We start from the raw sequence: 13,624 nt of genomic DNA on the forward strand, positions 1-13,624 counted from the left end.
TTCTATCTGCAGATTGCACACTTATGCACTAGTACCAGAGACAAAACCTCACAATAAATCACACAAACATGAGCGTTTAATAGGAGAATCAACAACTCATCCCTGATTTTAATAAAAAAATTATAAAAACTTCTATTACCAGCAGTGACATAAGGTCATTGACGTACATCACAGAACAAAGATGGTACAAAATACATTACTGGCATCTGGAGGAACTGTGTTAAACAACATTCAGTACCAATATGAAAAATTATTCAGACTTAAGTTAAGGCCCAATTTCAGGGCAAAATGAGAGAGGGGCATCTAACCTCTAAACAAAAACCACAATTTGTTTCCTTGTAAATTTACAAAGCTGAAATGTAAAATTAGCTTTGTATGACTTGCTTTAAAAAGGGTCTTATCACTAAACCGTAAAAATGTATGATATTATAGTCCAGTTCACTCTGAAAAATCTATAAATGTGTAACATTGAAACATGAACATAGTTTTTTGGCCTTTGTTGCATTCAGAAGGATACAGCAACCCAGACTCATTTCACCACAACCGTTATTTGTGCTGTGACTCCATTACAGGGGTAATTTATTTTATTAAGAATTCTGCTGTTCTATGTGATATACTGGTAAGGACAATTTCCCAATGAGCCAACCAATGGTGAGCAAGCAATTTGTTTCAAAGCTCCTTTACTGGGGTAACCTAAACCATATAACCACAATGGTAAGCACTGATCCTGCTACTATACAATGGGATATTTTAACACCAAGATAACATGTTCGGTCACTGTGGCATTAGATGCCTGACGTTATATTTGGATGTGTCGTGATACGTGGTCATGGGTTTGTCTGCAATGCCACATGTTCCTACTCCCACCTTTCCGTTTACACTCTCCGGCGATGCAAATATACTCCTCTTCACCTGCAACACACAATGGAAATCTCAGTAAGACTATTTGTTATGGTACTTCTCCTGTGAAAAAGCAACAGCTGAAAATGTGAAAATAACATTTGAAAAGTTACTTAGTTTAACACTAGAAGCGCAGACAGTCATTTTGATTTCATATGAATTTAAAATGGTAATACCTCTGCGATTATTTAAGTAATGTCCCCCTCCATCCTTGAATATTCCTAAATAAGTCTATTTAACACATTGACGTTGTTAGAATTTTGATTACAAACAGATCGTGTTATAAGCAGTTTAAGGAGGACATGTCATTTTCTTTCCCATGCCCTTCCATCACGAGAGTTGGCTGCCCATTTGATTATAGCCCATCGAAACTACAGCTAAACTATATCTAAACTAACTTCACACATAATAGATGTAACCTAAAGACAAGATTAAATTGACAAAAGTCTGATGGGTGACAATATTATCAATTGTCAATGAAGAGACGAGGTGTGTGTAATTGAGCTTACCAAAAAGCTTACAAAAAAGCTACTTTTCCAAATCATCTTACAGATAGGTTCATCCAGCTCAGATTTATATTACCCATCAGAAAGAGCATATTCTAAGGTTTCTCAAAAAAACTTTTAGCCAAAACTCACGAGTGGAAGGGCTGTATTTCTAAATATAATTTCCCCCCCCAAGAATAACTAAGAATCCATGCTTTCAACATGTGAGCACTCCCTGCACCATATTGCCTAGGCTACTAAGCAACAATTGGTAACATGGCACTTAAAGTATGCTATTCTGTTCTTTTAAAATACATTTTCTTAGGATCATAATGTTTCTTAAAGGCCCAGTACAGTCAAAAGTGATTTTTCTTTGTTTTATATACATTTCTGAACTATGAGGTTGGAATAATACAGTGAAATTATGAAAATGATAATGCCCTTTTCAGCGTAAGAGCTGTTTGAAAAGACAGCCTGAAATTTCAGACTGTTTTGGTGGGATGGAGATTTGTCCTGCCTGGCGACATCAACAGGCAGTAAATTACTTAATAGACCAATAAGAAAGAGAGTTCCAATCCTCTCTGCCAATAAAAGCTAATTTCCAGTTTCCCCCTCCCACACAGACAGACCTATCAAAATTCTTGCTTGAGAAATTGCTCTTTGCTAAGAAGCTATTTTTGACCATTTTAATTGAAAACAAATCACAGTAAGGTAGTTAATTTATCCCAGAGATGATTTGACATTGAGGTAAAAACGGCTGCATTGGACCTTTAAGACATAATGCATTTCTTTGTGATGGATTCAACACTGAATTTTGGTGTTTATGTTTTCGTTTTTACATGTAGCCTACAGTAACATTGTGCGATTGTTGGAATGTACAGGAACTCAAGTCTTTTTGTTCACACAACATAAAATACCTCAATCAAATGCCGACCGCATTACCTCCTGAGAGAATTGTCTTCGGTCATCGTCACAGCCGTGTATATTCCCCCTTAAGCCGATACCACGACGGCTCTCAAGGAACTCCACTGGACTTTGTGCAAACTGGAAACCGCATATCCTGAGACCGCATTTATTGTAACTGCATTTCTAAAGCAAATCTGAGGAACACTAGCGAAGCCTGCTTCAAAAACTCTCGAACATTGCTACTCTCCCTTCCGGGACGGCTACAAGGCCCTCCCATCGGCAAATCAGATCACATCTCCATCCTGCTCCTCCATTCCTATAGGCAGAAACTCAAACAGGAAGTACTCGTGGTAAGGACTGTTCAACGCTGGTCTGACTAATAGGAATCCATGCTTCAAGATTGTTTTGATCACGCGGACTGGGATATGTTTCAGGTTGCCTCTGAGAATAACATTGACGTATACATTGACACGGTGACTGAGTTTATCAGGAAGTGTATAGGGGATGTTGTTCCCACTGTGACGATTAAAACCAAAAACCGTGGATAGATGGCAAGACACTGACGTCTTTCACCCGTACAAGCTAAACGCCTTCTTCGCCCACTTCGAGGGAAACAGTGCCGCCGACGCGGGCCACCACCACTCCCGTGGAATGTGAGCTCTCGTTCTCCGACCTGAGTAAAACATTTAAGCATGTTAACCCTCGCAAGGCTGCTGGCCCAGAAGGCATCCCTAGCCGCATCCTCAGAGCATGCACAGACCAGCTGGCTGGAGTGTTTACGGACATATTCAATCTCTCTCTATCCCAGTCTGTTGTCCCCACTTGCTTCAAGAGGTCCACCATTCTTCCTGTAACCAAGAAAGTGAAGATACCTGAACTAAATGACTATTGCCATGTAGCGCTCACTTCTTTCATCATGAAGTGCTTTGAGAGGCTAGTTAAGGATCATATCACCTCCACCTCCACCCTAGAACCACTGCAATTTGCATATCGTCCCAATAGATCTAAAGAAGACACAATCGCCATGACACTGCCCTATCCCATCTGGACAATAATAATATTTTCAGGGAGGAGGTGAGTGCCCTGGCGGAGTGGTGCTAGGAAAATAACCTCCCTTCAATAAAACGAAGGAGCAGATTATGGACTTCAGGAGATAGCAGAGGGAGCACGCCCCCATCACATAGACGGGGCCGCAGTGGAGAAGGTGAAAAGCTTCAAGTTCCAAGGAGTACACGTCACTGACAATTTGAAATGGTCCACACAGACAGTGTGGTGAAGAAGGCACAACAGCGCCTCTTCAACCTCAGGCGGCTGAAGAAATTCGGCTTGGCCTCTAAGATCCTCACAAACTGTTACAGATGCACCATTGAGAGGATCCTGTCGGGCAGTATAACCACCTGGTATGCAGTCTGCCCAACGCAGCACCAGGGGCACACTGCCTGCTCTCCAGGATATCTACAGCAGCCGGTGTAACAGAAAGACCAAGAAGATCATGAAGGACCTCAGCCACCCAAGCCACGGCCTGTTCACCCCATTACCATCCAGAAGGCGAGGTCAGTACAGGTGCATCAAAGCTGGGGCCGAGATACCGAAAAACAGCTTCTATCTCAAGGCCATCAGACTGTTAAATAGTCACCACTGGCCAGCCCCCGCCCAGTACCCTGCCCTGAATTTTAGCCACCGTCACTAGACGGCTACCACCGGTTACTCTACCATGCACCTTAGAGGCTGCTGCCCCATGTACATAGTCATGGAACACTGGTCCCTTTAAATAAGGTTTAAATATGGTTTTACCCACTTCATATGTATATACTGTATTCTAGTCAAGGCCTATCCTCTTTAACTATTGCTGTATATATATATATATATATATATATATATATATATATATATATATATATATATATATATATATACTATTAATCAGATACACTACATATTCTATCCATATTGTCTATACATCCCATACACATACTCACACTACAGCATTGCTTGTCCTAATATTTCTATATCTCTTAAATCCATTCTTTTACTTTTTAGATTTGTGTGTATTGTTAGATATTACTGCACTGTTGGAGTAGGAACATCAGCATTTCGCTACCCCCTCAATAACATCTGCTAAATATGTGTATGCGACCAATAACATTTGATTTGATTTAGAACAAACTATTGAAAATGCTATTATATTCTTTGGGTGGAAAATGCATATTCTAATGTTACCTAAGACATTCATAAACACAACCAAAGGACTATTTTTGCAATAGCATATATCAAATGTATTTATTAGACTGTTAGGATGTTGACATCATAATGACGGGTCATTGGCTCAGAACGGGATGGCTCAAGGCCCGGCATTTCTAGTGTTAAGATGTGTGTAAAGTAGATCAATATGCATGTCACCTGTCCTTTCTTGTTCTTGTTATAGGCCTTGTTGTTAAAACTCTGCCACTTGGATTTCTGGTCTTCTCGCTCCTGTTCCAGCTCCTTCATCCTCAGCACCTTCTTCTGGGCCTTCTTCTTCTTGTACTCTCTCTGGTCTGCTATCTGCTCCTTCCTGTCATGGCGCACACACACACCCAAAGTTACAATTTTAGATCAGCCATGGACTCTTCTGGACATCATCAAGAACTGGAAACAAGGGAAACTCCTGACCCGACACAGGACATACTTAATTAACATATGTGTTGTCTCTCCTACCTGGACTTGGATTTCCCGTCATCCCCAGAGTGCTTGCCCTCCTCGGCAGGTTTGAGGTTCTGCAGTGGCACCACCTCTGCGTTCCCGTAGCCGGAGAAGGTGATGGCCGCCGTGCCATTCTCGCCGTCTATCTCCTCAATCTCAGCCTCATACACCCTGTCAAAGAATCCCGGCTGTAAGCAGGTGAGTACAAGCCACAGACTCAAGGCCTACTACACAATTATAAAGAATTACAGATGTGCATTTCTGTTACTGTTCTTATTCACAGCCTAGGCCCTTCACACAAAATCTATCACAACAGCCTTGTCATGTCTATCACTGCTTCATCAAACAAATAAATTAGAATAGTGTAGGTCAAATGAAGTCAAGACCACATATGTACAAGCAAGACAAACAAAGACGACCTTGTAAAATTGGTAAAGTATCAGTTGAATATTCAGGTTGACTATTGACTGAGGAGCTTCTGGTGATACTCACTGTCCATCCTGACTCCACACAGTCATACACCTGTCCCCAACACTCCACCTGTGTTTCAGGGGGGCTGAATCTGAGCTGTTGGCACAAGCAGTACCTTCAGAGGGCTGCGACGTCAGGAGGTCTTTTGTTAAGTCTATGACTTCCTGTGAAGGATACATAATTGAGGTCATTTAATTCCTGGATAATAACACATTTGAAGACAGAGAGACACTAAGAAACATTTTGACACTCGGTGTAAAAACTAAAATGTTCTTGGCCATGGCTAACAAGTTACCGATAAGTCTTTCTGTAATTTGAGAAGGTCTTCATTTTCAGGGTCGGTTGATAAGGCGGCTTCCACTTGTTGCAACTGTGCTTTGTAGCTGCCCAACTGTTTCAACAAATCCTCTGACATCTAATTCACAATGAAAGGGGGGGGATACAGTAAAACAATACAGTTGAAACAAAGCAATGTTATCAAATAACAAGCACACATAGCCCAATAACATCATTAAATGTCGCACATCATAAAGAATTGTTACGTTAGCTAACAAAGGGCCAAAGGGCTCTGTGGATAAAAGCTGTTACATTTATCTTTGTACTAGCAAAGCCAGTTTGTTAGCGTTACTAGCTAGCTCCACAAGAGCTAGGTACACTACATTGCCAAAAGTATGTGGACACTTGCTCGTCAAATATCTCATTCAAAAATCATGGGCATTAATATGGAGTTGGACCCCCTTTGCTGGTATAACAGCCTCCACTCTTCTGTGAAGGCTTTCCACTAGATGTTGGAACATTGCTGCGGGGACTTGCTTCCATTCTGCCACTAGAGCATTAGTGATGTCGGTCACTGATGTTGGGCGATTAGGCCTGGCTCGCAGTCGGAGTTCCAATTCATCCCAACGGTGTTAGATGGGGTTGAGGTCAAGGCTCTGTGCAGGCCAGTCAAGTTCTTCCACATCGATCTCGACAAACCATTTCTGTATGGACCTCGCTTTGTGCATGGGGGCATTGTTATGCTGAAACAGGAAATGGCCTTCCCCCAAACTGTTGCCAAAAAGTTGGAAGCACAACTAAGGGGCCTAGCCCGAACTATGAAAAACAGCCAGAGATCATTATTCCTCCTCCACCAAACTTTACAGTTGGCACTATGCAGTCGGGGAGGTAGCACTCTCCTGGCATCCGGCAAACCCAGATTCGTCCGTCAGACTGCCAGATGGTGAAGCATGATTCCTCACTCCAGAGAACGCGTTTCCACTGCTCCAGAGTCCAAAGGTGGCGAGCTTTACACCACTCCAGCCGACGCTTGGTATTGCGCATGGTGATCTTAGGCTTGTGTGCGGCTGCTTGGCCATGGAAGCCCATTTCATGAACAGTTGTTGTGCTAATGTTGCTTCCAGAGGCAGTTTGGAACTCGGTAGTAAGTGTTGCAACTGAGGACAGACGACTTTTACGCGCTTCAGCACTCGGCGGTCCCGTTCTGTGAGCTTGTGTGGCCTTTATTGTGTGGTTGTTGCTCTTCGATGTTCCCACTTCACAATAACATCACTTACAGTTGACCAGGGCAGCTCTAGCAGGGCAGAAATTTGACAAACTGACTTGTTGGAAAGGTGGCATCCTTTGACTATGCCTCGGTGACAGTCACTGAGCTTTTCAGTATGGACCATTCTACTACCAATGTTTGTCTATTGAGATTGTATGGCTGTGTGCTCGATTTTATACACCGGTCAGCAACGGTGTACAAATCCACTAATTTGAAGGGGTGTCCGCATACTTCTGGCCATGTATTGTAGCTACACAACAAATACCAGCTATCTAGCTGGCTAGTTAGCTATCTGGCTTAGCTAACGTAGCTAGTTACATTTCGGTGGAAGGTTAACACATTTTCAGCAATCGTTTCTCAGGTAACTAACGTTAGCTAGCTAACTAGCTAGTGTTCGCTATCTCTTTATTTACATACTCTGATAAGTATAAAATCTAGCTATCGACTTTCAAATAGGCATCGCTAGCAAGGATGTCAGCTAACTACCGCTAGATAGCTAATGTTAGTTAATTAACGTTAGTAGGCCATCATCACAACCACAACACAACGACCGCTGGCATCCAGTGCCATTTTTGGCAAGAAAACACCTATTCAAAACGACTAAATGTTAATTAATAATCTTACCTTTATCTATTTGGTTCAATTGAATAAATAAGGATAGTCAGATTTGACTGAAATAGTTTCTCATAAACCGTAGACAACAACAAAACAGTTCAGCAAAAAAAAATCTGCAAAAATAAACCGGAAATGTCTATTATTTCTTATAAAACGTTCTTCTCGCGATAGTAGTCTGCCAAAGCGTCATATCGCTCTTCTTCGATTAGGTTTACGGCGGTTGACATCCAATAAATGTTGCATTACCGCCCCCTACCCTACTGGAGTACAACACCCTTATAGTTTGCTTAAAAAAAGAATTTAAAACAAGAATGAATACCCTACCATCTAACACTACACTCACAAAAAATAACATACTCCACTATTTAAATCAATTTAGTCCTACTTCAGGCCAACAGCCTGAAAGGATGGGACACCACCACTTAACATCCTGTCACTTTTCTGTTGTCAAGTCTCGCACACCCAAATACCTCTCTGCAGCTGCCACCACAACCTCTATTTTCTGCGACTTACATTCCATCCCTGCAGTACAGTTGATAACCATTGCTATAAATGCCAAAAATCCAATCTTACTGAAACATATCACTTATTGGTTTATCCCTCTGTACTGGTACAGATCTACTACTCACACCACTCATCTCAGGATCCCTCCACCTTCACCCATCTTCCTCTACTTTCTTCACCGCCTCAGTTTATGACAACTTCTGCACTACTCTAACCCTGGAAACCTCAACCTGCCTCTCTCGCACGGGACATGTCTGATCCCCAGCCCCATGGGCACCCCTACAATTAACACATACCACTACTTTCCCCAATGCTACACATTCCTTTGTCTCATGCCCTTCTGCACACTTCTCACCTAGGAACCTCCCTCCTACACACTGCTGCCACATGCCCATAAGCTTGACACCTGTTACAACATTATGTATTCGGCACAAAAGCTTGTACTGGATAACTTATACAGTGAGGGAAAAAAGTATTTGATCCCCTGCTGATTTTGTACGTTTGCCCACTGACAAAGACATGATCAGTCTATAATTTTAATGGTAGGTCTATTTGAACAGTGAGAGACAGAATAACAACAACAAAATCCAGAAAAACGCATGTCAAAAATGTTATAAATTGATTTGCATTTTAATGAGGGAAATAAGTATTTGACCCCCTCTCAATCAGAAAGATTTCTGTCTCCCAGGTGTCTTTTATACAGGTAACGAGCTGAGATTAGGAGCACACTCTTAAAGGGAGTGCTCCTAATCTCAGTTTGTTACCTGTATAAAAGACACCTGTCCACAAAAGCAATCAATCAATCAGATTCCAAACTCTCCACCATGGCCAAGACCAAAGAGCTCTCCAAGGATGTCAGGGACAAGATTGTAGACCTACACAAGGCAGCTGGGACCATAGTCACCAAGAAAACAATTGGTAACACACTACGCCGTGAAGGACTGAAATCCTGCAGTGCCCGCAAGGTCCCCCTGCTCAAGAAAGCACATATACATGCCCATCTGAAGTTTGCCAATGAACATCTGAATGATTCAGAGGAGAACTGGGTGAAAGTGTTGTGGTCAGATGAGACCAAAATCCAGCTCTTTGGCATCAACTCAACTCGCCGTGTTTGGAGGAGGAGGAATGCTGCCTATGACCCCAAGAACACCATACCCACCGTCAAACATGGAGGTGGAAACATTATGCTTTGGGGGTGTTTTTCTGCTAAGGGGACAGGACAACTTCACCGCATCAAAGGGACGATGGACGGGGCCATGTACCGCTGGGGAGAACTCCTTCCCTCAGCCAGGGCATTGAAAATGGGTCGTGGATGGGTATTCCAGCATGACAATGACCAAAAACACACGGCCAAGGCAACAAAGGAGTGGCTCAAGAAGAAGCACATTAAGGACCTGGAGTGGCCTAGCCAGTCTCCAGACCTTAATCACATAGAACATCTGTGGAGGGAGCTGAATGTTCGAGTTGCCAAACGTCAGCCTCGAAACCTTAATGACTTGGAGAAGATCTGCAAAGAGGAGTGGGACAAAATCCCTCCTGAGATGTGTGCAAACCTGGTGGCCAACTACAAGAAACGTCTGACCTCTGTGATTGCCAACAAGGGTTTTGCCACTAAGTCATGTTTTGCAGAGGGGTCAAATACTTATTTCCCTCATTAAAATGCAAATCAATTTATAACATTTTTGACATGCGTTTTTCTTTTTTTCTTTTTTTTGTTATTCTGTCTCTCACTGTTCAAATAAACCTACCATTAAAATTATAGACTAATAATTTCTTTGTCAGTGGGCAAACGTACAAAATCAGCAGGGGATCAAATACTTTTTTCCCTCACTGTATATCCTAACATCACTTTGTCGGGCAAAGTCTCAACATCAAAACTCCAAACAGACAATGACTCTTCTGTTTCTCCACTCACGCCACCGTGTCTGCGTTGTACCAAACAACGAGCATTACAAACACCGGGAATCTTCAGTTGGTCAGCTTTAACATTTACCGCTACCCCAGTAATTACTCCTTTCAATGGCGCCCTTTTCTTGAGAGCAAAACATTTCACATATCTTGCCCCCATTCCTTTAACAAGGAGTGCCTGCTCCCTCTGACCAGCAGAAACACAAACAATTATCACAAGATTCCACAGCACCCAACTCTGTTTTTACCCACCCTGAAACCACAAATGGATCAGCTTTAAGGCAAAGGCCCACTTTTTCCAAAGACTTCACTCCTACTGTCACAGACTCATCTTTATACTGACCTTTCATGCAAGCCTCGGGCTCCGATAACTTCATCACACCTACCACCTCCGATACTTCGCCCTCATTCATTTCTATTTCTCCTCCTGTCTTCAACTCACTCCTTGTACACTTTCTACCATTCTTCTTTAACAAACCATCTCCCTTTCCACCGCAATTTTTAACCAACTCAAACTCACTCTTTCTTCCTCTCTCTCTCTCTCTCTCTTAGACCTCATCTGCCTCTCCTTTTCCCTCCATTCCTCCTCCGTATTCCAAGTATAACTCTCCTTATGATAATACTGCACTTCTCCTGACATACATCTTGTTCTTGCCTTGTCAAGGGACGCCATTTAACCGGCTGTCACAATCTCCGTACAATCAGCACGAACCCCTCGAGATGTAGCACTCAACACTGCATCCCACTTGTAACTCAGCAGCTTCATCTTGATGTTCTTCTTTATCAATAGCTACCGCAACGCTTTAACATTTCAAACAAGCACGCTTGCTTTCTCCCGGATTCCACGATTCGCTTGTTCAGACCATTCCCCTACCCTCCAGTGTGTCCGAGTGCGCTCTGGTCGTTCGTTCAATCTTTGCCGGTTCGTAAATCCACAGCGCACACTGGACGCTCTGGCGGAGGAGTAGGGTCGATCAGAGCTGAACTGGCTAAAGTTGGCTAGCTACTTCCAGACACAAATGAGAGAACAGCTCACTCTGACCATTTTACTTACCCTAGCAGAGGTGGTTAGGCTGTTTTCATGTTATCTAGACTAGAGCATTGGCGATTGTAACTGTGCTGCTGGAAACAATTTAATTACGTGTTTTTTTTTGCTGATGTTTATGGACACCGGTCATATTCAACGGGTGTTGCGTGTTCGGAAATTCATTAGTTATTCTGCGCTCTGGCACACTCAGACCAGAGTGCTAAGAAATCGGAGTAGATAGCCAGAGTGAATTTACGGATGCACCCTTATTCTATAATATGTTGGGTGTGTTCATAAATTCAATTTGGAGTGCCAGAGTGCGCTCTGGGCGTTCGTAAATTCAGAGCGTTGTCAGATTGCCTGTTCATAAATTCAGAGCGCACACTGGACGCCCTGGCTGAGGAGAAGGGTTTACTGACACCAGCCATATTCAATGGGTGTTGCACGTTGGTAAATTAATCAGTTATTCTGTGCACTGGCACACTCAGAAGAGAGTGCTCTGAAATCGGAGTAGATAGACAGAGTGCATTTACGAACGCACCCTAAATTCCCCCACACACACACACACACACACCAATTAGGGCGCATAATAATATGAAGCTATTATTTAGGCCTACTGCTGTCATTAGCATTTTTTTTACATAAAAAAAAGAACTCATTTACAAGACTCTCTTATCCAGAGAGATTTACAGAAGCAATTAGGATTAAGTGCACATCAACAGATTTTTCACCTAGTTGGCTCTGGGATTCTGGGATTAACTCGAGGTTCCTAGGGTCTCCACCGAGCTAGGTAAATATGCTTTTAGTTTTAATGCACCATATTGCTGGAACAAAATTCTAAATGTATTTCATCTTGATGTTCTGTTGCTGTTCGGGCAATTTCAAGTATTGATTGGGGACTTATTCGTGGAGTAATGCAGCTGTTTTTCTTGGTGATTTGTGATGGTTTATCTGTGCTTCCCATGACTGTGTTTTTGTATTTTAATGTGTATATACAGTACATTTGGAAAGTATTCAGACCCCTTGACTTTTTCCACTTTGTTATGTTACAGCCTTATTCTAAAATGGATTTAATCGTTTTTTCCCCCTCACCAATCTACACACAATACCCCATAATGACAAAGCAAAAACAGGTTTTTAGACATTTTAACAAATACAAATAAAAAAATGTAAAACTGAAATATCACATTTACAGTTGAAGTCGGAAGTTTACATACAACTTAGCCAAATACATTTAAACTCAGTTTTTCACAATTCCTGACATTTAATCCTAGTAAAAATTCCCTGTTTTAGGTCAGTTAGGATCACCACTTTATTTTAAGAATGTGAAATGTCAGAATAATAGTAGAGAGAATGATTTATTTCAGCTTCTATATCTTTCATCACATTCCCAGTGGGTCAGAAGTTTACATACACTCAATTAGTATTTGGTAGCATTGCCTTTAAATTGTTTAACTTGGGTCAAACATTTCGGGTAGCCTTCCACAAGCTTCCCACAATAAGTTGGGTGAATTTTGGCCCATTACTCATTTACATTTTAGTCATTTAGCAGACACTCTTATCCAGAGCGACTTACAGTTAGTAAGTGCATACATTATTTTTTTAAATTATAAAAAAAATAAAAATGTCATACTGGCCCCCCGTATTTTGTGAAGTGCACCAGTCCCTCCTGCAGCAAAGCACCCCCACAGCATGATGCTGCCACCCCCGTGCTTCACGGTTGGGATGGTGTTCTTCGGCTTGCAAGCCACACCCCTTTTCCTCCAAACATAACAATTATGGCCAAACAGTTCTATTTTTGTTTCATCAGACCAGAGGACATTTCTCCAAAAAGTACGATCTTTGTCCCCATGTGCAGTTGCAAACCGTAGTATGGCTTTTTTATGGCGGTTTTGGAGCAGTGGCTTCTTCCTTGCTGAGTGGCCTTTCAGGTTATGTCAATATAGGACTCATTTTACTGTGGATATAGATACTTCTGTACCTGTTTCCTCCAGCATCTTCACAAAGTCCTTTGCTGTTGTTCTGGGATTGATTTGCACTTTTCACACCAAAGTACGTTCATCTCTAGGAGGCAGAACACGTCTCCTTCCTGAGCGGTATGACGGCTACGTGGTCCCATGGTGTTTATACTTGCATACTATTGTTTATACAGATGAACGTGGTACCTTCAGGCGTTTGGAAATTGCTCCCAAGGATGAACCAGACTTGTGGAGGTCTACAATCTTTTTTCTGAGGTCTTGGCTGATTTCTTTTGATTTCCCCATGACGTCAAGCAAAGAGGCACTGAGTTTGAAGGTAGGCCTTGAAATACATCCACAGGGACACCTCCAATTGACTTAAATTATGTCAATTAGCCTATCAGAAGCTTCTAAAGTCATGACATCATTTTCTGGAATTTTCCAAGCTGTTTAAACACACAGTCAACTTAGTGTATGTAAACTTCTGACCCACTGGAATTGTGATACAGTGAATTATAAGTGAAATAATCTGTCTATAAAATAATTGTTGGAAACATTACTTGTGTCATGCACAAAGTAGATGCCCTAACCGACTTGCCAAAACTATAGTTTGTTAACAAGAAAT

At 42.1% G+C, this 13,624-nt stretch overlaps 1 protein-coding gene across 1 annotated transcript; it reads right to left on the reverse strand.

The window, feature by feature from the left end:
* Nucleotides 1-58: 58 nt before the first annotated feature.
* LOC121571035 (survival of motor neuron-related-splicing factor 30) lies at nt 59-7,748 on the reverse strand. The gene is made up of 6 exons (XM_041882276.2): nt 7,612-7,748; nt 5,740-5,859; nt 5,466-5,608; nt 4,989-5,144; nt 4,692-4,845; nt 59-912 (listed from the first exon to the last, which is right to left on the reverse strand). Exons 2-6 carry the CDS (start codon nt 5,857-5,859, stop codon nt 775-777), a joined length of 711 nt encoding a protein of 236 aa, XP_041738210.1. The 5' UTR covers nt 7,612-7,748; the 3' UTR covers nt 59-774.
* Nucleotides 7,749-13,624: the final 5,876 nt, after the last annotated feature.

The sequence above is a fragment of the Coregonus clupeaformis genome, chromosome 1 (genome assembly GCF_020615455.1).
Source record: "Coregonus clupeaformis isolate EN_2021a chromosome 1, ASM2061545v1, whole genome shotgun sequence".
Lineage (NCBI taxonomy): Eukaryota > Metazoa > Chordata > Actinopteri > Salmoniformes > Salmonidae > Coregonus > Coregonus clupeaformis.